Source organism: Symsagittifera roscoffensis, chromosome 9 (genome assembly GCF_963678635.1).
Source record: "Symsagittifera roscoffensis chromosome 9, txSymRosc1.1, whole genome shotgun sequence".
Taxonomy (NCBI): domain Eukaryota; kingdom Metazoa; phylum Xenacoelomorpha; order Acoela; family Convolutidae; genus Symsagittifera; species Symsagittifera roscoffensis.
This window is the reverse complement of record NC_087070.1, coordinates 42,460,355-42,486,968: the sequence shown is the minus strand read 5'-3', so window position 1 is coordinate 42,486,968 and position 26,614 is coordinate 42,460,355. Positions and strand designations below refer to the sequence as shown.

Here is a 26,614-nt window from a genome sequence, read left to right as displayed (position 1 = left end):
ATTTGGTGCATTCTTGATCTTAAAAAATTACAGAAAAATGTAAGGAGCAAAAAATAAGGTAAAACATAGCCAACAGACAGTTGGAACAGAGTCAATGAACGCACGAAAACAGAAAAATTTTTTAACTTGTTTTTTAAAATAACCTCAATTTTAACCTCAATAACCTTTAAAAAACCTCAAGAAAAAAATAGATGCCACTAAATCTTTCTGATTTACAAAAACAATACGCAAAAACTTATCTTTTTTTGATGAAAATAAATATTGAGAAACATGGATTAGTAACTAAGATCTTTGCTCTGCTGGGAAACCTAAAAATCAAAATCCACTTTCGAAACTAGAAGTAACAAAGCAAATGAACTGAAAAACCATCAAGACCTATATAAGTGTATTCATTGTGTAAGCAAGGTGGTATACATAACTCGATAACTTAGCCGACATTTTCCCAATGTTGATCCGAAAAATAATTAGCATAATTATGCTGTAAATATACATACAATTAGATTTCTAGATGTAACATTTACCAGCAGTGATATTACTAGCCGCTAGTTGAATTTGAATTTTCAAAATGAAAAAAAAAACAGCGCAAGTATCACACAAGATAGCAGTGATGTCTAAAAGAGACATAAATTACAGAAATGCCATAAGATTACTAAGACTCAAAACTATATTTCTGCAAGATTGCGAACTCAGAAGAAATAGTCACCTGTATTAACCATTCGGCCAATAGCATTGATTTGACCACTCTTTTTTCTCAAATATCTGGGTGCAAAAATGCGCTGTGACAAATATAACTAGATCATATACTGCGCAATTAACAGAAAAGTTGCAGAAAATGTGCATTTTCATTTGCCAAAAAAATCTGACCGTGTAACACTATCTAAGCAATTTAGCTTGTGTACAACTGGTAATTGTAATTTTTTTATGCACAGGTAAATCACAGGTTCGCACTACTCTTGATTCGTAACAAACAAAGCCGACAATACTCAGGTAGACGCCCATTGAGCAGAAAACTAAAGTGTCACAAAACATTACGCTAGAGAGCTTTGAAAATTTTGCATCGCTCTACCCTGAAACACCCTCTAATTGAACCAATATTATCACTCTAAATGACGAAAAACGTTTTTATCATTCCGACCATAACCATTTCGAGGAAAATGCAAACACTTGCGAGGAAAATGCAAAAAAGCGCTCTGAACGGGCAATCAAAGTGAAAAAAAAAGAAAAGCTGAAGTCACCTTGACTAAAATTTTTGTTCAGATCAGGATTATCAATTTCTCACATCTGCTCCACTACCACTTGTAATTTTATTGATAAACTTACAAAAAAGGTTGGTGCTAATACACTACGCTGCTGGCTAGTGTAGAAAGGAGAAACTTAGAATTCGAGCGTTTGTTTTTCTTTTGTTCTCTCAATAACCATAAAAATTCATCAGAATTGTCTAGGTAATACATCATGATTAAGCTGTTTCAGACGTAATTCGAACATAAAAAATTTCAAAATGTTAACCCCGTATAAGTTCGAGCAAATAAAGCTAGCAAGCAGGCTTACAAAAACTTATTTATGCTAAATTTAATTCGTAAAAATTTTAATTTTTCATCGTTTTTCTGGTCACTGTTTTACAATGATGTCCATTTTGCTGATTTCAAGATGAACGTCGAATATGCTCAAATTCCAACTTTTCGTTCAGATCCTTTTATCACACCATGCAGAAAAAAACACCAATTTGAAAAAAAACTATCCGAGATAGCTTTGTAGCTTTTGTAGGGGGTTGTCTATTGCAATACTCCTCAATCAAAAATATAACCCTTAGCAGTAACTAGGGATAGAAAGCTAGAAGTATTTTTGACTGGATACTCTTTTAATTTGGAAAACTAAAGCTTCAAAAATTTGAATTTATTCAATTGTTTTTGCATCATTAACATAACTTGGTTTCACTTACTTGGTTTCAAACTGAACTTTTTTATACGTTATCAACTGTCTGAGGAAAAATGAGGTTTTGATCAGCTGCAGATTTTCAACAAGTGTTGAATATCTACAGGCTAACCATGAACACTGAAGCAATTCAACTCTTAAAATTTGTCTGAAACATATCTAAAAGTATTCTTATATATAATAAGTTGCAAAAAATTCGGATAGACAAAACTATTTAAAACGAGCAATCTGCACGCAATTTTGAGGCGTAAATTTTGTTGGAACAAACAGCTTCTCTGCAAAATTTTCCGAAATTGTTCATTTGCACTTTTTAATTAGTTTTTCTATCCGCAATTCATTATTCAAACCCAAATGCTTAAGCAGCAGCATAATTGTTATGACTTCACATGAATCGCAAGGTTACAGTACTAAGCTGTTTTAAAGCATATGTAGATTTGACAATTTGATGTGATAAAAACCGCTTTGGTCACCTCAAAGAGATTATTAACGAAATATCACACTGATGATTCCCAAGAACAAACTTTTTCATTTGTATTAAAAAAAACGTTTTGTTGTAGCCCAAAAGGCCTACAAAACTTCCTTACCCACGCGTTAAATCAAAACTGTTCTTGAGATATGATTCAAATAGCCACAATAACAACACCGCTGATTAAGAATAAGAATTGGTCAAAAATGACACACAATTGAGATGCGGGAAAGAATATTTCAGGTTTCAGTTACCGTGAAATTAGCGAGTCTTAGTAGTCTTTTCCCTGTTGCCATTGTAAGCATGTGCGTCCTTGTGTGATTTCCTAGTGCGAATCCTTTGTACATAGTGCTGCAATAAGACTCAACAATTGGTAATAAAACAACTGTTGATTGTTATTAGTATTAGTAGTTTGGAGAGATCACGCGCACGTGGGGGGGGGGGGGGGGGTTGTTTGGCGAGGGCGCGGGTTGGAGCAAGAGTAAAATGTCAAAAATAGTTTTTCGTCCATAACCACGAAATAAGTTTTTGATTCTGAGCCACTTTGTTTTTTGGTCCATAACCATAAAAATGTAAGTGGCTCAGAATCAAAAACTTATTTCGTGGTTATGGACGAAAAACTATTTTTGCATATTGCTCTTGCTCCAACCCGCGCCCTCGCTCACCCCCTCCCCCCCCCCCCCCCCCCCACCCCTGAGTGATCTCCTTAAACTACTACTACTACTACTACTACTATTATTGCACAACTATGCACGAAGATATTTCACTTGGAAATCGCACAAGAGTTCAGTTGCGAACAAAGGTTTCCACATCCACAGGTACACACCAAATGAAAACTCGCGAATTTCGTCCAAAAATTGAATATCAGATTGTGAAAAAAAATTAGCAAAACAAGAAAGTAATTGTCAAAATTGTTATAATTATTCGAAATAGCTTTTTTTTCAATTCTGATATTTTGATTTGCAAAAAAAACGTTCGAATTGAGAACATCAATTCAAAAGAGCAATCAGCCAAATCTGAGCAAATTTTGCAAAAAAAATCTGAAATAGTACATTTGCTCTTTTTAATGGATTCTGACAATTCGAACTTTTTGCAATTTAATATATGCTTTAGTTTAATATGCAGTCCGCTTCATCTCAATTAATAATCGATCTCTTAGAAACTAAATTTGAAACGAAAATATAAAAGAAAAGAAATAACTCAACAGCTGTCTGGTTTTTCAATATTTATACAACTAGAGAGTTTTGTTTAAGAAATATGCAAATGATAAAATTTCAATTCAAAAAATTTCTATTCTATCTTTTTAACTCTCCAAGCTGCTATTTTGCATGTTTTTTTTCTATGATTAATAATCGCTACTCACAAAAAACTGTAAAGAAAATCAGGCTCATAATCAGGGTCAAAGGGTTCAATCAGTAACCTGCTTTGGTTTCAGGCAGGACACGTTCACAAGCAACGAGCAATTGAGTTCCAAGCTCAATGTTCAGACTCTTTCAAGGTTTCTCTTCAAATTTTTTGTACAGATTCACATTTCTAGATAAGCAGTAAAGGCCGAAACATTTTGAATGCCTAAGGAATATTCGCAGCAAAATTGAAATTTGTTTCAAAAACTCCTGGAAATCTGTAAAACGTTGGCCAAAAATTAGCCAGATCCGTCCGAAGTCGGATACAATTTTGGGCAATTCTATATATAATTTTTTCGAACATTAATCTTGGAACTACTCGGGAATCGAACTATTTTTCTGATGAGAAAACGAAGGGGCGCCAAAACTACACTTCGGAAACGCAGAGGACAGTTCATTGCTGGTCTTCAGCGAACTACTAAAGGAGTTTTTATTCGTGTTTGCCTTCTTGAACGCCGAGCAAAACGGGTTGTAGTTTGTCGGCATAATTGGGGCCGAGGCAATGTTCTCGAAGCGCGACGCTCCTTCGCGAGGCACTGCGGAAGCTGCTACATTTATTTTCAGGGGCAGTAACATCTTCCTTTTGGCCGCAAATCCTGTGCTTTGCGCTTCGTTAGAATCCTTCTTTAAGTTCAGGGCATCGAGTTTTAGGTTCTGAAGTTGCACTTTGGTACGTGCAGAACTCCCCGCTAAAGGAACATGGGGTGGGGGTTGTTTGATTTCCATAATGACAGGTGATGAAGGGCTGCTTTTCGAGACGTTCTTCTTCTTGGCTTTCAGGTGGTCATCATACTTCATGAGTTGAGCTACAAAACTGATGTTTGGTGCAACTATACTGCGCTTCTGCTTCAGTTCCCTAAAAAAAGATGTTTTTGAAACCTATTTATAAGAACAAACAAGAGTATCAACTTAATGTTCTTCAATAAATTTTTACAAGAAAGGTTAAACTTCATAACTGGTTTATTATTTTGCTCACATGATTCAAAAACCAGTTAATTTAAGATCCGGATGTGATGTCATTATTATGCATTTATGCACATTGTTAAATGCAAGTTATGCAGCTCAAAATGCAGATAATTTATGCAAATATGATGTAATATATTATATAACTTTGGGTTGAAAGCATGGCGACTTGTTGAACTTTCCCGGTTTGCTACGAGAAGGAGCAAGAATCTATTCGATTGCATCATGATTACGTAACTTTATTTTTAAGTCTGGTTGAATCACGTGAAAACATACCACCATCAGGCGCTTTATTTGTTACCAATTGAACTTATATTAAAACTGCGACGGTAAAATAACTGATGGTATGGTAAATTTTGAGAGCCGCTGCGCATCACGGCTGCTACATTAGAATGAGCAAATATGCTTCACAATAACAAAATCTTTTAAAATTGTAAATATCTCAAAAAGACAAGCGACTACAACCTTTGCTTGCTTAATCTTAATTGGACGAAGTTGATATGAAATTGACCGAAGACCACATACATTGAAATCATACTAGAACAAATATAAATGTTGTTCTGCCAATACCAGTTCCTATTTTTTACCTTAAGGATAGATAATTTGGTTGGATTTGAGTGATCAAAATTCGATGTATCGAATTTACAGACAACTTTTTCATGGTAAAAAGAATTGCAGGGAAAACATCAGATTTTTTTTCAGATTGAAGCCAATAGACAGTCGGGAAAGTGTTAATGAGACCGAGGAATTCGTTTCTTTTTTTGCCGAAACGGATATGCATCCCCTTGAAATTCAAGAATCTTGAATTATTGACAATTTTTGAAACAAACGAGTCCAATTTGAAAAATGTATCAATGCGTAGTTTTATTGTGCTAAGAAATCTTAAAACTTTAGTTTGAAAACTTTTGCAACTAGTTTGAAGCAGCTGTAGAAGGCCAAGTCAGATTCCAATTGTGCCGCTATTTGCCCTTTTGCTTACGGAAAAAGCATTTACTTTGAACAGGGATAGCCAGTTTTTGAACATTTAGCTATCCAAGATAGCAATTTTTTACACCGAGGCGAAGCTGAGCTTCGCACCACTTGCGATGCAAAATCAAGTCTGAAAAAAAAAATCAAAAATGTCGAAAAAAAATTGATCTATCAAAACGAATTAGACTAGTTTTGAAAAAAAAAACGCCCAGACAATAAAATGTGGAATTAGCATCAGAGGAAAATTTACCAAGCGGTAACAAAGTAAAAACAAAACCTAATCAGAAATCATTTAGGCCAAAAATAATCAAGACTTAAGTCTTCTAAAAAGTTAATAAGTCCCACTCACCCTCCCTCAAACACACAAAGAAAGCCGAAATAAGCAAAAAAAAAAGGACAAGTAAAAAGTTATTAAGTCCCCTTCACCCTCAAAACAAATGCACATTAAAACAATTTTGGCTGGTCAAAAGACGCAATATGAGGCCAGTATGCCGATTTAATGAGCCGAAACCTATCAAGCGGGAAAAAAACAACAAAAAAAGAAAATTAGAAGTGAAGGTTAGTAAAATTACAAACAGCAGAAAAAATTAAAGCGCTAACAGCAACTACAATTTAAATTGTGCTCAATAAAAAAAACAATTCTACGATGTGGCAACTAAGCCGACAAAACATAAGCAGACAATACTAAGCCGACATATTTTTTAGAAATGCAGTATGTACCGTTTGATAAAAAGGTCCTGTCAAATTCGATCCCAGGACCTTTGCCGTCCCAGGCATTATCAATACCTCCAAACCAAGTCATTATCAATACCTCCAAACCAAGTCTGCCGGAAAGGCAGAGAAAATTTGAATTTATCATCAACTGAACCTAAATCTATCATTTCTGATTTTGACCATTCTGTGAACAAAGTTATTACGGGATAGAAGTCTAGTACCCGATTGCAATACCCTTGCTTATCGTACGGATAAATATGATTCATTTTTAAAGTTCGTAGCAAAAAATTAACATGTTCGAGCTCTTCAATTTTGAAAAAAAAATTTTTTGATGGACAGTTCAAAAAACAAGCTCAGTGAAAACACTAGATCAAGAGGTTTTTTCCATTCAGCTGGGATTCTGAATATTCAAATTCATGTTCGAAAATTCAGTCACCCAGGCTTCTTCGCGCTATTTGCACTTTTTAGACAGTGTTAGGTGCCTTCCTATGAGCAAAATAATTTGAACTGAACTTGAACACAAAACAGAAGTGGAAAAGCAAAAAAAATCAAATTTGAGTCAAAACCATTTTGAAGATTTTCCTGAAAAAAAACAAATAGGCACAATCTAGAAAACTGAAGACTTCGCTGAGATTTTGAACACAGTCGAAGCTCCACATATACAAGCTAAAAAATTATCGGCAATAACTATTGCTGCTGATTTGATGAAGTTTAATTGTCGAAAAGAAACATAGCCAGCAGACAGTTGGAAAAGAATCAAGGAACACAAGAAAACTATGAATTATTTTATGGAAACAAATAACTTTCAAATTTCAAAGAAAAAAAATATGTCCTTATAGCTATTTGAATTTTCAAAGGCAATTTATTATTGACAATTTTTAAATATAATTAACTCAATTTAAGAAATCTGAATCAAAAGGTAAAATTTTTCGGCAGGTAAATCTGAAAGTTGAAATCCACTTTTGAAATTAGTAGTCGATCAAGTAATTTGGTGACCCTTGAACTTTTGCTGTTCAAAAGTGGCGTTTGCCATCCTTTCAACAAAAAATTAACTAAACTTAGAAAAAATCAAAATTCAAACCGCGAGAAATCAAAATTGAGCGAAACCAAACTTTTAAATTCCTGAAAAAAAAAACATCACGACCACTTTAACAATCTTCAGTCCCTTCATCGACTCTTAAACATCTGGGCCCGCTCAGCACCGCGCACTGCAGAGCATCAACTTCAAAAAGCCGAGTGCCACCAATATTAAACCAGCTATCAAAATTAACAGAGCGCTCAAAAAGTCGACAACAGATGATTAGACGTCCATTGTGCCGAAAACAAATAATTGTCATAAAAAACTGTCATACAAAAATTTGAAACTGTAAGTTTTAAAACTTGCAACAAACTACCAAAAATGAATAATTTTATGCCTTTGAAGCAACAAAGAAATAAAGTTATTAAGCCGATAAAACATAGGCGGAAACCATTTCAGCAGAAGAAAGCTTTTGAGCTCAAAAAAAAACGAAAGACAACCAAGGAAAAAATACGTCAAGAGTATTGATTTCTAAATACAGGAGTAAATTAGAAACACTTGCATCTCTACGATGAAAATTGCCAACAGCTTAAAAAAATTGCCAACAGCTTAAGAAAACTACCCGATTTGGCAACTAAGCTGACAAAACATAAGCAGGTAAACAAAATTCCGACCAAATTCCCAACTTTTTTTTTTCAATTTCTTACATACTTAAAGTTATTTGAATTTTCAAAGGCAATTTATTATTGACAATTTTTAAATATAATTAACTCAATTTAAGAAATCTGAATCAAAAGGTAAAATTTTTCGGCAGGTAAATCTGAAAGTTGAAATCCACTTTTGAAATTAGTAGTCGATCAAGTAATTTGGTGACCCTTGAACTTTTGCTGTTCAAAAGTGGCGTTTGCCATCCTTTCAACAAAAAATTAACTAAACTTAGAAAAAATCAAAATTCAAACCGCGAGAAATCAAAATTGAGCGAAACCAAACTTTTAAATTCCTGAAAAAAAAAACATCACGACCACTTTAACAATCTTCAGTCCCTTCATCGACTCTTAAACATCTGGGCCCGCTCAGCACCGCGCACTGCAGAGCATCAACTTCAAAACGCCGAGTGCCACCAATATTAAACCAGCTATCAAAATTAACCGAGCGCTCAAAAAGTCGACAACAGATGATTAGACGTCCATTGTGCCGAAAACAAATAATTGTCATAAAAAACTGTCATAAAAAATTTTGAAACTGTAAGTTTTAAAACTTGCAACAAACTACCAAAAATGAATAATTTTATGCCTTTGAAGCAACAAAGAAATAAAGTTATTAAGCCGATAAAACATAGGCGGAAACCATTTCCGCAGAAGAAAGCTTTTGAGCTCAAAAAAAACGAAAGAAAACCAAGGAAAAAATACGTCAAGAGTATTGATTTCTAAATACAGGAGTAAATCAGAAACACTTGCATCTCTACGATGAAAATTGCCAACAGCTTAAAAAAATTGCCAACAGCTTAAGAAAACTACCCGATTTGGCAACTAAGCTGACAAAACATAAGCAGGTAAACAAAATTCCGACCAAATTCCCAACTTTTTTTTCAATTTCTTACATACTGAAAAAAAACAAGGTCCGACCGGGATTCAAACCCAACAACCTTAGAATTCTACTCATATCACCGCTATCGACAATGTGAAGATCTTTCAAGATAAACACAGAGGCCCACTTCGCAAGTTGCACTTTGCATACACAATCAAAAATATGACCGATAACGCTACTGGGAAAAACTGAATTAGTAAAACTTTGAGTCCACAAAATTCTCGAGTGACGCACACCAATTATGATTCAACATAATTGCTAAGTGACGCAAGCTATTATGACGCATTAGCAATATCAGTCAACTGAAAAAAAAAAAATTTACCAACTAACATGCCTCAATTTATAGAGCGGACGCATTTTAACTAGTATACGAAAAGGTTCATTAAAAATACCCGACCCTGCCCAGGTTCGAACCCTCTTAGTTTGTTGCGGGTCTCCCTCCCCACTTCTACGCTACAGATCCACTAGGGGCCCAGCTGAAAGCTGGAGAAACCTGTTTGATTATTTTAGTATTGATTATTTTAAAATTGTTTTAAAATTTCAGGTTTCTCAAGTCGATAGCTCCCTTCCTACGCAAAAAAGTGAAAGAGAAGCTTATGCATTCATTGGTAACGCTTTAGTAAAAAGTTTTCATGAGGGAACTTTTCAAGTCCATAGGTGTTTCCAAATCTGGACGGATAGTTTTTGAGGAAATCGGAAAGATTTGAAAAAAGGCCAAAAAAGTGACTTTTCCTAAGTCTATAGCTCTTCCCCTAGGCAAGTAAAGGACCAGCCGCTTGTGCGGGGGAGTTTCCTACAACCTGGTCTATCGATTAAACCCTTAATTCCAAATCTGGATGGGTAGTTTTTGAGGAAATCGATAATTTCCGAAAAAATAGGCAAAAAAAATCAAAAAAGTGACTTTTCCTAAGTCTATAGCTTTTCCCCTAAGCAAATTAGGGACCAACCGCTTGTGCATGGGGGGTTCCTACAACCTGGTCTATCGATTAAACCCTTAATCCCAAATCTGGACGGGTAGTTTTTGAGGAAATCGGAAAGATTTGAAAAAAGGCCAAAAAAGTCAAAAAAGTGACTTTTCCTAAGTCTATAGCTCTTCCCCTAGGCAAGTAAAGGACCAGCCGTTTGTGCAGGGGAGTTTCCTACAACCTGGTCTATCGATTAAACCCTTAATTCCAAATCTGGATGGGTAGTTTTTGAGGAAATCGATAATTTCCGAAAAAATAGGCAAAAACAATCAAAAAAGTGACTTTTCCTAAGTCTATAGCTTTTCCCCTAAGCAAATTAGGGACCAACCGCTTGTGCATGGGGATTCCTACAACCTGGTCTATCGATTAAACCCTTAATCCCAAATCTGGACGGGTAGTTTTTGAGGAAATCGGAAAGATTTGAAAAAAGACCAACAAAGTCAAAAAAGTGACTTTTCCTAAGTCTATAGCTCTTCCCCTAAGCAAATTAGGGACCAGCCGCTTGTGCATGGGGGGTTCCTACAACCTGGTCTATCGATAAAACCCTTAATCCCAAATCTGGACGGGTAGTTTTTGAGGAAATCGGAAAGATTTGAAAAAAAGCCAAAAAAAGTGACTTTTCCTAAGTCTATAGCTCTTCCCCTAGGCAAGTTAAGGACCAACCGCTTGTGCGGGTGAGTTTCCTACAACCTGGTCTATCGATTAAACCCTTAATTTTAAATCTGGACGGGTAGTTTTTGAGGAAATCGATAATTTCCGAAAAAATAGGCAAAAAATCAAAAAAGTGACTTTTCCTAAGTCTACAGCTCTTCCCCTAAGCAAATTAGGGACCAGCCGCTTGTGCATGGGAGTTTCCTACAACCTGGTCTATCGATTAAACCCTTAATCCCAAATCTGGACGGGTAGTTTTTGAGGAAATCGAAAATTTCCGAAAAAATGGGCAAAAAGTGAAAAAAGTACCGAGTTGTGAAGCTTTTCTAAGACCGTAGGGGGTGGGGTAGGGTAAAAATTGCCCTAAATTTCATGCAGGCAGGTAGGTAAAACGCTACTGAATCCATCATACCACTTTTATGAGAATCTGACGGGTAGTTTTTTGGGAAAGCGAATTTTTCGAAAAAGCGTCTCAAAAAAAAAAAAAAAAACAGATCTCATCTGGAAAAAAAAACGTTTTCATAATACCTGTTTAATAAATCAAACAGGAATTATACCTTGAAGCTAAAGTGCAATTTGTAATATAATAGTCTGTGTTATTATCCATGGCATTGGCTGTATTTAGAAGCTGGTTATTAATCAAAATGAACACTAATATTTGCGGCTTTGCTTGTGTACAGATACTATTCATTGTCATGATAAATAACGTCACTCTTTATTAGAATAACATGTAGTTACTATTTAATTTGATGCTTTTCAGCATATGTAGGGACATTATTGTATGTAATATATAGTCTTTTTTGTCTGCTTCTCTTGTCTCACCTGTAGCTGTCGTGGTAGGTGAGATTGTAGGCGTACATGAGGTATGCGATGGTGATGGCCGCACTCCGGGACACTCCGGCGTAACAGTGGATCAACACTTTGCCTCCCTTTTTCCCATTCTCTCCCCGAACTGCTTCGTCTGCATCAGACAAAACAACAACTTCGCTTACTAACTATCACTCATGCCAACCATTTCATTGCTCCCGTCATTCACTTTTCTAATTTTTTCAGGATTTTTTTGTAATTGCTAATAACGACAACAAAAAAACGGCGAATTTGTTAGATTATATAAACAGGCACCTATGAACTGAAAGGCATCGTCTAGTTTCCCAGCCAGTGACTGCTGCAGATTATCATCACACTGCAACTCCCTGTACTTGTACTTGCCCCTCCCACAGTCTGTCACGCCCTCTCCTCTGGAAGCAGTGCGACAGCAGTTCAGAATATGAGTGATGTTATGTCTGTCCAGCAGTTTGTCATTCTTCGCGTCATGCAAAGCTCCTGGAAACAAAAATAGTTGACTCCAATTTCGTGCGCATGAATCATTCAATTACAGAATGAACAGTCATTTTTTCCCGTAATATTATTTGACAACATCCATTTTAACCCAAACACAACAAACACGTAAGTTAGTTTTGAATATCGAAGAATACAATTTCTCAAGGGAAAACCTTTCGAACCTACACGAAAAATTTCATCGGAAAAATTATAACTTTTGCTTTATAACTTTATTACGGTTATGCTTTATTACTTATGCTGTCCAAAACAAATTTAGGAACGCCTCTCTTAAAAGACTCTTGGCACTTCTGTAAGTTAAATTATAAAAGCTATGACTCATACCTATGAATATGTTTTTCCTCACTTCCGTCGCCTCCCAATTGAGATAAGTGCTTTCATCATCGCCACTCACATTGGAAATGAAATATCTGGCCACGAAGGGAACTCCTTGGGTACAGTGGTTTGGATACGCTTTGCGGAAACTGTCGAAACCTCCTGAAATACAACACACCGAGCATGTACCCTGGTCTTTGTGAACTTATAGCGCAAAGCCAAATTCCATATTATGAACCAAATTATAAACATGACTTTTGTTAACTGATTGCAAGGGCGAATATATTCATTAATTGAGATGGTTGACAGATAAATTTAGAAAAATATCCCAAGATTTCATCACCCCTTACTTTAACTTAGCCAGATCTAATTTTGAAATTTTGGAAAAGTTGAAAAAAAAGTATGTAACGGTGTATTTTCAACTAACCACGACCGTTTTGGTTGTTCATGTTTTTCGAAATTTACCGAACATGACATGAATTTTGTTTAAAACTACTTTAATAAAGACAAAATCCTTTCACTAAGGAGTCTTTGCCTTCCGCAGACTTGAACAGTTCAAAATACCAAATAAGGCAACTACTAAAGTGGGAATAAGGCAACTTCGCAATACTTGTTGTGAATTCCATTTTGAACCACTTCGCGGGCAAATCTGGGCTTTGAAATCTACTATTCAACCCGTTCAACAAGCACGTGATGTAATTTAAACCCTCACTTTCCAACATTTACATAACTGAATAGCGCCCGTTCAGTTCCTAGAAGGATCATTTAGCCTAGCAAATGGCAATACATCTAGTTTTTCAAAACTGCCTCTAAACATAGGCCACGACATTTTTTGAGCATCTCTAAAACCGAACCGACTGATAATAAACATATTTTGTTTTCAGAGCTTAAAATATTTCAGACATCCACATTCGCAATTTAGAGCTTTTCGTAGGCTGAAAAAATTTTCGACTATGTGGCGTTCGATCGAAAGGTGTTAATGATACTGAATGAGAAAAAGAGGTCAAGTGTCATCTGAGATTGATTCCAGATTGGCTGGCAACGCTTCTGGATTTCCTTTTCTTCCGCCCGCGCGCCCGGCGACAGCAGTGCACTTAGATCGGGGCCAATACATTCATTGTCTTGCATTTCATTTCAATTGTTCATGCAGTGGCAGTCACGTTCTGTTCTGCTTAACAAAACGATCAAGGTAAAACACTTAGAGCCCAGCCACTTACAGCAACCCACCAAAATGGAGATGAAAGGGTTTGACTTGACCTAAAGGGTAAACATTTATTAAGAACTAACCAACTCGAAAATTGTACTCACAACGAAGATTGCTCTCAACGAGGCCCACACAAAAAATGATGAAGAATAGCAATATCGACACAGAAGCGAAGCAGAGCTTCGCATCACTGGCGATACAAAACAAATACATAATAATAGCTAGGCGAAGGCCAACATTCAAAAAAATGCTCATAAACATCACCCAAAATATTCAAACACTTGTCTAGAAAAAAATCACTACGAAAAAAATCTTGTCGCAAAACATGATTGCCAGCATAAAATAAGCAGAATGACTAAATTTATAGAGTGGTTGTTAATTCTGCAGATAAAACTTAGGTGGGCGCCCGTTAAGCCCGGAAAAATGGCCATAAAAAACTTTCAAGCAACAATGATTTTATAAATTCCAAGTTTTATGTCCTCTTCGAAGCACATAAACGCAAACAAATCTAACAAACAAGCCGACACTATTTAAGCCGAAAAACCTTTAACGCGAAAAGGCAGAAATTACACAAAATCTTCATGCAACATTCAAAATTTCAGAAATGGCATTTTTGAACGTTTGAAATAGATAAGTTATCAAGAAAAAAGCGTGCTGAGAAAACTAAGCAGCTAACTCAAGTAGACATACAAGAGTCCGAAAAAGAGACAATGAAAAAGTAGAAAATTTGGACTTTTGAAAAAGTTTGGGTGAGATTTTTCAAAAATTCTGTGTACCATTACCTTGGATCAGTTTTCAAAACACTATCCAACATAAAGAGAAGTATGAAAATAAATTGCTAGAAAATGAGGCCAACAAAATAAAGACAATAAAAATTAACCACAAGCCGTGGGGCGAGAAAAAAACACCTATTTCAATTTTTTCTTCTTTAAATAAAGAACTAAATAAAGAAACCTATCTATACAAAATAGGAGAAAAAAGACAGGGGCATTACAAAACAAAATAAAAACTAAAAATTTTAAAGCAAAACTTCTATAAATATGAGCAGAACAAATCAGAATTTTTGAAAAAATATTTTCTGATCTGATAGCAACTAAGGTTTCTAAAATTGAGAGTACTGCTCAAGACTGTTATCGTTGAAACAAAGATAGGCTTGAAATATTTAAATCGATATAAAAATCAGTTGACAAAAATACTGATAAAACTACACCTAGAAAAATTGACATAACCTCATCATTTCAACTATCTTCACCAAGGACGAACTGAGAATACAGCATTCCAATCAAGTAGTATCGAGTAAAATTTTGAACGAAGTTACTTGTGTGAAAAAGAAAAGAAAGGAAAGAAAAAACATGTTTTTGAAGAGAGTCAGAGAAGTTGATTTCAAGCTTTCTAAAATAGATTATTAAAAGTGAATCAATTTCAAAAAAAAATTTTAAAAAGTAAGCGGAAAAACATAGTCGACTGATAGTTGGAAAAACTTCAACTTGCGAATTTTAAAGAAAAAATACTAGCGCTTAGAGCTCTTGGAATTTCAAAAACAGTTTTCTATTAAACCCAAATTGAGAAAACTGGATCAAAAGGTAAATTTAATCAATTTAATCAAATTGCATCAATATGTAAATTTTCGCTGGTTAATCTGATAATTAAATTCCATTTTCGAAAATAGAAGTCAATCACGTTTTTCCTGACGTTTGCATTTTTGATGATCGATAGTGGAGTTTCCCTTCCTTTCAAGAAAATAAATGAAAAAAACTTAAACAGAAATCAAATGTCAAACCGCGACAAATCACAATTGAGCTGGAACAAATTTTAGACTTTTTCCTGAAAAAAAAATCAGCCGACGCCTTCAAAATTGTTTTTAACAAAACAAATCAAACTCAGATACGGCAACATGTAAAGCCTTTGCTCAAAATGAGGCGGTCGGAATAAAGGATAGAAAACGAGAAAGATTTAAAACAATATATACATTTGGACAACATGCGAAACCAGAAGTTAAAAAAAAATTTAACACAATCATTATAGAAATTAAAACACCTGAATCCAATTTAGGAGGAATATTGAGAACATTATGGAAATTTTTGAAACAGGGGAAGCGGAGCTTCACGCCTCTTGCCATTAGAAATATCATTATCAGAAAATGAAATATTTTCAAGCGCTTTTCTGGTTCCTCGGAAATGGTGAAATCTTACTCTTCTAGCGAAACAAGCAATTAAAACCAAGTTTGAACAAGGAAGAACCAATCAAAAACGACAGCAAATCAAATCATTGCAAAACAACCGAAGAAAAGTTTTCTAACTCACATGATGCCTAATGATGTGTATTAACTAGCATATAAATTTCAAAATTGAAAATGGTCTCGATTATTAGAAAAACGGAAACAGAAGTTCCAAATATTGTTAAATTGAAATCATTATACGCAAAGAGTATATATAAAACACAATTTTTTCAGAGTTGACAATTTTCGCGGTGATCAGTGTTCCGTTGAAGTCATCACATGTCGGGGTGTGATTAATCACGATTTATGTAACGGAATTTTTTCTGCTTTACGATTGACTAAATTATCGGTTTTTTCTATTTCTCAGACATGCAAGTTTTAGTTTGAACAGATTATCATTTCTGTTTTGTGTTTCTGAGAAATAAAACTATCAAAAATATGCTACACGATAACTATTCATGTTTTCATTTTTTAAAGCTTTTCAAACTTTATGCTAGTCGAGCGGTCACCGAAGCCTACATTAGACGCGAGCAGATACCAGAGCGATGAAGATGTACCAGAAATTACAAAAACTATACCAGTTCAAAAGAGAGACAGATAGTTGAAAAATTTGAAAAACTGATCCAAAAACTTTTTAACATTTTATAATTAAATCATATCTCACACTTAAAACTTCGTAATTAATGAATTCTTTATGATTCAACCGACTAAACAGAAAAGAAAATCAGAGAACCTTTTTAAAAAGGTATTGCAATTTGTCTAGCTAGTTCTCAAATCAAACTACTCTAGATTCTCAAAAGTCTACTGTCGATTGCAACACGCTTGCTCACGCAATGTAATAAATCCAGGCACACTGTTCTACTGAAACTTTAGCAGACTCATACAAAAAATCGAAAAAACAATCAGCCGAAAGCAAAAAAAAACATTAGTTTTCATTTTTAAATTTGGATTTGCTCAGTATAAACATACAATGATCAAAGTCCTGGAAATCGCTTTCATGACAGTCGATCAATCATCATCGAGTTTCTTATTCGACAGCTTAATATTGTATAGCATGAAAACTGGGTCATATGAAAGGGTCATAAAAAAGCTGTTTGAACAAAAAAGCTTTCCGACTTTTCTTCAAACTGTTTTCATTTATTTCCCCAATGTTATATTGGGAAAAATGTAAAATTGGGATCATTTTGATGTTATCATATAATTCCCAAAATTTACGGCGTGGATTCAAACAAACTACCAATGGCTCACAAGGCAAAACATTAGCTTCACGCCAACTTGCATACATGCAATATGCACTTCGACTTTCGGACGTGTTTTTGCAAAAATTAACTAAGCTGCACAAAGTAATAACAATGCACTAAGTAGCAAATAAAAACATTCGTACAACTTTAAAATAAGACTGCTCGTATCAGGGCGAAGCCCTGAATGTTCCGACTGCCCATTAAGGTTTATGGAGCAGTAATATCATTAAAAAATTAAAAGTAACAAAACAAAATGAAAATTTTTTTTTCAAATGAAATTTTTTAAATAAAAATCATCCCCCCACGCCTTATAAAGTACAAAAGGATTATGGCAAATAAGCCTCGTTAAACCAATTTGGAACGATTTCTAAGACGGATTAACTCTCCGCTTTACGCGTTAATAGCGCGAAATATATCGCGCGTTAATTGTCCCAAATTGGCCAAAATGGCATTCTTTAAACCCCCATAATTTTACGAAAAATGATCACAGGTGAAATATCTTTTCAAATTTAAGCTCAGGACAACAATACTTTTCGAATGATATTTTAAAATTCCGTCAAAAATGGCTAGTTAAAAAGTCGAAATTTGTCTGAAGAAAAAAAACCCACCCCGAGCACAAATATTCCGTTACTTTCGTATCGAAAGTCGGAACAAAAATGAGCTGAATTCGCAAAAATTGTTTGACCACTTTTATGGCGGTTGGGGAATCTTCAAACTTAGCTCCAAGAACTATCAATCAGGGTTGCAAAAATACAGGCTCTGAGCATAAAAAACTTTTAAATACGTCTTGAACACATTAAACATATGAAGCTCAGAAAGTTAAGATTTCCTATAAAATCTACTCAGCAACCAGCCACTACGCAGTCTTTCAAATCCATAAGCCATGCACTAACCCAAAATCACTTCTAACATTTCATCATAACTATAAAATCTCAAAAATGTGCCAAACTATGTATTGAACGATCAAAAACTTTATCGAACTAGCATCTTGAGCCTGATAATACAAAAAAATTAAATCCAAAGAGCGTTAAATGTTTTAAATGCGAATTTCCCAAGTGTTCAGACCATGTTTTCAATCGTGACACTAAAAGAAGTTTACCGTTGCCCATAAAACACCTCTTCTCCCCACTTGCCTAAAAAACATTAAAAGCAAGATGACTTATGTCATCAACCATCAGATTTTTCATGATGGAAAAAATTTTGTCCCAAATTTTTATAGCAATCTAAATCACGACTAAATGAGCTTCAATGTTATATACTAATTGACTTTGTCCGACAATTTTTGTAGTTTCTGATTTAGTGTGAACCAAAACAAAACAGCCCAACTCATAGTTCATTCAAATTCTGTGATCGGAACACAATAAGTAAGGATGCATATTGTTAAAAAGTAATTTGAGGCAAAAATAAATAGAGATTCATATTGATTCAATTACTACACGTAAATTCTTTTAATTCCTATATACAGTAATTTTGTAGAGCTCAACTTACCTTGCAATATCTCAATGCGCGCTTCCTTGTTGGACACATTTTTTAGATTTTTGAAGATTAGTTTAGCGAAATCAGTGACTGCATTCATCCCATTCCCCTCCTCACTTTCTTGACGGGGGTCTCCGCTTCCAGTGCCCGCAGAAGAGGCTGAGGGCAGTTGGCATCCACTGCCAGAGGGGGGTCCTTGCTCGTAGATGACGATGTCTTGGCTGCCGTCGAACAGTAGTCGAGCCTCCAAGTACTCCTTAATCTGCAGTTTCCCATCCTAAACAATATTCCATGCAGATGATTAAAACTCTAATGAAAAAGGAACAACGCTTGAGGAAAAAAACAGAAAAAATCATGAGATCGACAATTGAAAAAAGAATTTTCGTAAGAAAAAAAACACTTCAAAATTTATCATAATTAGATGAAACTAACCATGGATAAAAAGTATATTACTGAAAAAGTGAATAGAGACTAGCATTTTTATTGGTAAAACATTATGACGCGATCGGAATGATATGATTTAAAACAATGTTTACTTCAAAAGTCGGGTGCTTTGCTGTACCTGAATGCGTTTTGAAACCAGAGGACAGTTTGTGAGGTTAATACTCTCTCTCACGTGACTCTCCTGGAACAGAAACATAGAGCGCAGATCAATGAGAACCAGTTTCCTATAACTTCCCCCTCCTGGCGATACTGGAGGCGACGGGGAGGAGGGGGAATTCGCAGGTTGTCCCACAGGAACAATCTCCATAGCAGTTGCGCTACTCCTACAGTGGAAGTCCCCACTATCAGCGCTACGACACATAGTACCGTCACCGACAGTGCCGGAAGGGAAGGAGGGAGGACCATCGGTTGAATCATAGGTGCTACAGAAGCCATCCTGTAGACGTCCGGCTAGCTCGTCTCCCGAAATGAAGTTGAGGTCGGTGGTTGAAGCAGCAGCTACATCATGTTTTGATCTACTGCTTGATTGTAATGTCAAAGCAGAACTCCCAAGAACCATCACTGCAACAGAAAACGGACACTTTAATACCAGTTAATCACAATATAAATCGAACATCATCTAGTTCGGCAGCTTAATAGTCGATTGCAACCAAAAATAGGCACAAGTTAACATTATTTATCGTTTGCGCTTGCGCATCAGCTTAATTTCTTTAAAACGACGTTACTTATTTCAGAGAGTCGACAAATACAGATGACAAGACTGCTAATCGGAACTCTTCCGATTATATAGACCGATTTGAAATATCCTACAAGAAATTTTTTAAAAACTGGAGAACCTAAAAATGTTCGACCTTACAAAACACGGAACGTCAAAAAAAGAAATCGCGAGTGCGGGGATCGAACCTGGGCCCACTGGATCGAAACGTGCAATCTCCAAAAATGAGCCCTAGTACATGTTCTTCTAAACTAAAAAATATTCGAACAAAATGTTTTATATTCCTCACCAATTATTTTAAAGTTTTAACCCAAATTTATTTCAAAATTCGGAATTGTCGAAGAAAGTTCTCGTTTGCAAGTCGTTTATCCGATGAAAACGTCGTTTTAGTCGGTGCAATTTCAGCAATTTGAAAACTGTTAACAAACCGCTCAAATGGATTCCATGCTAGAGACAACATCCAAGATAATCTTTGAGGTCATTGGTAAGGGTCAAAATAACATAAAAGTATCAAAAAATAACAAAATACATTAACTAATTCGAATTTTCGAAGCTGCAATCGCGAATCTATTCTATAATGAATGTTATTCTGATTCCATTCGTAAATACATACGAGAATAGAATTAAAACTCGTTCGATTACGTAATTCTTCCGTCATGTTTGTAATAGATTGTTTGCTAGACTAAAATACAATACTGTCAGCGTGCCATATGCTTTTATCTATCATCAGGCGACGAAATGTTTTAACTGTATTGCATGGTGAAAATGGTTAGAGGTCATTAAACGCACCGCTCTAATAGCATAACTGCGAACACAAACAACTTCGCTTGCGCAAATTCTCATCATGACTTATCCGACAAAAATCAATAGGCTAGCTGTTCAAATTTTTCAGACACCGCTGCTAACCCGATGTTTAAAAATTACATGCATTTTTAAGTAGTTTTTTTTATGGCTGGATAATGCTGCCTCACCCTCAAGCAAGGAGCACGGATCATCTGAGCCTCGAACGTCGAACCACCGCCCTTTCGATTGAGAGACGATAACTAGCCAGCTTACCAAAGTTACGTAAGTATGTTAACACATGGCAAAAATTAAAAAAAAAACAGAAATACTTGATTTACCATCATTTTTTTCTGGGTATTTTCAAAAATTATGTATCAAAATTAGTTTTTAAAGGTCGACTATTGGATCAGTCTGCTAGGTGCACGGATTCCTTCAGTTCATTCATTCACACATACTGGAGTTCATTCATATTTGTTCACATACATATATATTCATTTCCTGGCGCTATTTCAACCTACATACAAATTGTGCGGTTATCAACGAATATTTTCAAAACTTACGTCATTTTCGGCTTAATAGTCGTCTCTTCAAAGTTTAGATACATACAATCTTGTCTCGAATCGTCCAAGCATATCCTTCAATTTATTCATGCATTTATAATATATCCTTTTCAAAACTTAGCTCTATATTTAACAATCTAGTCACGAGCAGAGGCGTTCTTGTATTTATAATAATATATATATTTTAGGCGAATCACTAAAATAAAAAATCAAGTAGGACGAAAAAAATAACTAGAGATTACAAGCAAAAAAACAGAGCGAGTAGTTTCATAGTCACTTGGCGAATAACTCGAACGCAAAAATAACCTCTTTAACAAAAAATCCAGATTTGTGTTAGCTAAAATCATGTTCATTTTTGTTTGTTTAACGGTAACACTTGATTTCTAAATGCAGAGCACTTAGAGCACCACTTTACAGTAACTACACTATTTTCTACTATGTAATGTGAATTTAGTGTTCATACAATACCATGCATGCCCCAGCTAATCGTTCAATAATTCAACCATCAATACGAAAGACAGCCAAATTTCCTTGCGCAGAGCTGGATTCAGCCATCATTCATATTCATGTACACGCTAGATTTGCGGCTTGATTAATGATTATCCGGTTCAGCGCCTGTCCAATTTTTGTTCACATTTACCAATTTGAATGATAAGAATACACCAGTCAGTCCTCAATAATACCTTAATACTCAATTGAAAAAAAATGTTGGAACTGCAATCTGAATTAGCTTGTATTCTGGGTCTTACAACATGTTTGTACCTTCATTTTGCAAAATTAGGATAACGTAGACCAGGAGTCATTGTTACAAATAACGAAGTTGCCGTTCGCAAACACTTGCAAACAGTTGAATATAAAACAGCTAATAAGACTATTGATGAATTTGCTGAAACACATACACTAGTGGACAAAATTAAACGCAAATTTAGGCTTTTACTCTCAAAAATTCAACTCTAAGGACCATTTTGGACAATATTAACTTGAAATTTTGACAAAACTTGTAAATGGACCGGCAGCAAATGATCCGGGTCTGAAAATGCCAGTTTTCACCGTCTGCGCTAGGTTTTACATTTTACATCGTAGTGAACTCTTTCTCAAACCAGCGGAGTAAAAAAATTGTTCATGCGACATGAAACATTCTCAGCGAGAAAATTGAAAAAATCAGTTCGAAAACTTCACCAAACTCAGCTGTTTCATACATTTACACGCGAAATGAAAATTTTTTTGCAGATGATGAAAATTGGCATTTTCAGACCCGGAAAACACTGATAAACACTTCAAATGGTTAGTGCGGAAAAAAGGTACGCGTTAAACTTTAAAAGTTTTAAGAGTCTAAATTTTTAAGAGTTATAGACACTTTTCTCCACTCGTGTAATTACACTAGTGGACAAAATTAACCGCAAATTCAGGATTTTACTCTCTAAAATGCCTGTTTTCGAAGTCCATTTTGGAAAACACTTCTTTCGAAATTCAGTGAAATTTTTACATTGAACGAGAGCAAATGATCAGAGCTTCTCTTTCATCATTTGCCCATGTTTTGAATGACAACAAATTTAAATAATTAAATTTCCAAAAAGACAGGCTCCACAAAAAACTATAGAAAATTTACTCAAAAAAAGCAAAAAGAAAAAAACTGACAATCTTAAAACCAGAAATTTCAAAATTTACCCTGATATCGATGATGCGATTTTAAATAACTTATTTTAAACCGTTGGTAAAATGTAACATCTAGTACATATACTTTATGTTCAGCAAGTAAAATCCTCGGTGGTTTTTAGTTTCACAAATACTGCAGGATTGTACGAAACAATCTCAACAAGAAAAATCATGAAATAACTGAAAGCTAACTAAGTAACAACAAAACCAATTGCTGTTAAAGTAGCATAGAATGTACCAACTAAATTATTAATTTTCCGATTTTCGAAGAAAACGGAAGATTTATGCTTGGGGTGGTTTTTTATTCAATAAATTTTCGTCGATCGAAATAATAGTTTTTACACAGAGGCTAACTTGCACTTCGCACAAACAAGCAAAAATATGACCGATAACGCTACTGGGAAAACTGAATGAGTAGAACTCTGAGTCTATAAAATTTCTCAAGTGACGCAAGCCAATTATCACGTATTAGCAGTACCAGTCAATTATCACGTATTAGCAGTACCAGCCAATTATCACGTATTAGCAGTACCAATTAACATGCCTCAATTTATAGAGCGGACGCATTTTAACTAGTATACGAAAAAGTTCATTAAAAAGATCCGACCCTGCCCAGGTTCAAACTCTTTTATTCGAAACAAACATCACTAAAAAAGCCAATAAGGCAAACGGCATGATAGCAGTAATTAAGAAAAGCTTCACTAAAGTCACGATACAAGTATTTTTAAACATCTACAAATGCTTGATACGGCCACACCTTGAATTTGCGAACTTAATCTGGCACCCAAGACTGATGAAGCATCAAAAGATCTTAGAAAACGTACAAAGAACAGCGACGCGTCTAGTTAGTGGTATGAAAAATCTATCATATTACGAACGCCTTAAAGAACTGAATCTATCATCGCTGGAATACAGAAGGAAAAGAAGGACAATGATAGAAATGTATAAAATCTGCTATGGTTTGTATGATAGGAATGCCACTGCGGGACTATTCGAGCGGAATGATAGGGATTCTAGAGGTAACGCATGTAAAGTAGTAGTACGTAAAGCAAATCTAGAAATGCGAAAAAATTTCTTCACGATTAGAGCACCTCTCGACTGGAACAATCTGCCACAGGAAACAGTGCAAAGCAAGACCATCGACGAATTCAAGTGGAAACTGGACAAACATTGGAAAGCGATTGGAATCGACATGTACGAATTCGAACGGAGATAGGAACAAAAAACATTTGAAATGACCACAAGAGGCACTGCCTAATGGTCATAAAAACTTGAATTGACTTGACTTGAAACTTATGACGAAAATAAGGCAAAATCGACTAAACAAAAACTAGGCTTCATTCTTAAATAGATATTTATTTCTCTCCCACAAGACTTACTTGACCGCGTTAATAGATGAAATAACAATTTCAAACCGATTTTTCTTGACCCTGAAATTACTTTATTTTCAATCGGAATCGCTTTTTGCCGCGTCGCCTGACTTTTCAGAATTCTGTCTTTTATCTCTCCAGATCCACCCCCTCCTCCCTATCCGCCAACCTAGCTAAACTTTTTGTTCAAGTTGTCTGATTGTTTCGGTTTATTTAAGCATGCAGTTTATTTGGGCCATGACAAACATATTTGTTCTTAATACTTGACCTTGTAAAGCCCTCTTTTAGTTGCCTTTTGAGCGCAGGGGAAAAATAGCCATAGTTCTATTAGACTGAAGCAATCTTCATAAAATTAGTATTAATATGAAAACCAAACCAATTGATTATTTTAAAACAATAGATGATTGCAAAATTATTATTTGTTTTATTAGATCTGAGGATGCGCTAAACTAAACTTCGAAAACTAGTTAAACACACCTAAAAGTAAAAGAATAATTTTTTATAGAGCTGAATAAAGCTTATTAATGAGTTTTTCGCGCGCTTTACTTTCTAAAAATTAGACAAAAATCAAAAACTTTTGACCGATTTTTCTCAACACCCAGAAAACTTTTTGTAAAGTTTTCAAGATCCCGGGACTTAAAAAAGTAAAAAAAATCTTAAGCACACTTGAAGGCTAAGAAATCATCAATTGATGCTTTAAAAAAATCCACGGTTTGGAATGTAAGCCAACAAACACGAGTAGACAAAACATCAAGTTCCACACACCGACAAATAATCGAAGCCCGGCTCGGACTCAAACCCAAGACCTTATATTCAAAAGGCGCGGTCTTTAACAAAAGACAAGTCATAGGGCCTGAAAAATGTCCAGATTCCATAAGGAAACAAGTGTAGATAGAGTCTAGGTCAGCGGAGAGAGAAGATAGAGTTTTGATAGTTATGCCTTGGGTGAAGACATTGAAGTCGTCCGCGTTAGATATAATGGATATACTTTCGGGCAGAGAAGGGGAATCGTGGACATAGTAGTTGCAAAATGTTGAGGATATAACTGAGCCTCGAAGGACTCCACTGCAGACTATTGCAGTGAGGATTTAGCAAATTTATCAATGAGCGTGTGGTTCATATAATCGAAGGCTTTCGATAAATCTAAGGCTGCAAGAAGCAAGAAGCCATGCGAAATTAAATTGTAGCGAGATTAGGACCCTGTTGGTGGAGTGCAGGGGTCAAAAGCCGTGTTGCTGTGACTAGGTTTTAAGGTAATTATTAAGAATAACGGGGCTAAATAAGGAAATATGACGATAGGATTTGGAAAGCGTGGGGTCTTTCAGGGGCTAGACGAGAAGTAAGGTGGCTGTTATCCAAATGGATGGAATTTGCGAAGAGCGTAAACTAAGGTCTATGATATTTGTGAGATAGTCTAGCACTGTTTCATGGGGACGTTTCAATTGAATTATTGTAATTCTATTGTAATTCCATGGGTACCGAAAGCTCGAGACGCGCAGTTTTTATGCGTTTTTCCACTTCAGCATAAAACTGAGGCGCATCTATTAAGGGAGAGGCGTATAGCGTTTCTCTTAATCTTAAGGCTCCGTTTGGAGGTATTGTTTATGTTAACGCGGGTCAGTTGAACTTTTAATGCGTTTGCTATTGAGGGTCTGATGAGGGACTAGAAATTGAAAAAAATGTTGCAGTTTGAGTTTTTAACTCAGCCTGCTGATGAAATCTAACTTTTTGAAAGAACAATAACAGAAGCTAAGTGGAAAGATATTTGATGTTAAAATGTTGGCAATATATACAAGCCGAAAAACTTTTTGAAGATTTTTCACAAATGAAATTCGTAGAAAAAAAATATGAAGCCATCAACTTTTATCAATTTCCAAAATCTTTCAAGCTGAGTTTTTTGTTGAAAACATCCTATAGGGACATCGGGATCAATTGGTTGTTTTTTATTTTGCTTGAAATTAAAGCATGTGTAATAACTTTTTCCTCACATGGTCGATTCCCTTTTTTTAAAACTTCAGTTTCAATCGCCAATTTCAAGTCAGTAAGTTCTGATTCATTAGTATCGCCACTTAAACCTCTAGTGCACTAAAGAAATGCTGGCCCGTTCATACGCTGGCCCCCTTCATGATACATCTTTATGTCTCTGTTTGCGTCGGCTAGCTTTTTTATTCAAATTTTCGGCTCTTTTCCAGTTTCCCAGCCCTAGTAAAATTACAGAATTAAGTTGTTCAAAATTTTGCATGAAAGCAATGATGTAAGATTTTGTTCACCGGTTCATGCTTATACGTTTTGATGCATTTACAGAAACTTTGATGCTTAGAATTTCAGAAAAAATCAATGGAGGATCTGGAAAAGAGCCTATATTTTAGAGAATACAGATATTTAAGACATCGACTTACCGCAAACACCACACACAAAAACATATTTTTTCTAAAATAAAATTGACGTTTTAAATGGAGTGAAAGACAAATAAAGATGCATAAATTAGGAGAACAATTTACAAATTACGCTTAAAATTTAAAAATTTTCTGGGTGCTTTGTACTTTTAACTAGTTTCTTAAATTCAAACTTTCGACTTTGGAACTATAGCTTGTGTCAGCTCCCTGCTTCTAAGATCCTCGCGTGA

General features: G+C 35.3%; 1 protein-coding gene across 1 annotated transcript; it reads right to left on the bottom strand.

The window, feature by feature from the left end:
* Positions 1-3,658: 3,658 nt before the first annotated feature.
* On the bottom strand, positions 3,659-26,416 carry LOC134853901 (probable rhodanese domain-containing dual specificity protein phosphatase). The gene is made up of 7 exons (XM_063869864.1): positions 26,388-26,416; positions 19,023-19,465; positions 18,473-18,737; positions 12,331-12,483; positions 11,791-11,991; positions 11,491-11,629; positions 3,659-4,657 (listed from the first exon to the last, which is right to left on the bottom strand). Exons 2-7 carry the CDS (start codon positions 19,461-19,463, stop codon positions 4,117-4,119), a joined length of 1,740 nt encoding a protein of 579 aa, XP_063725934.1. The 5' UTR covers positions 19,464-19,465; positions 26,388-26,416; the 3' UTR covers positions 3,659-4,116.
* Between the last annotated feature and the right edge of the window lie 198 nt (positions 26,417-26,614).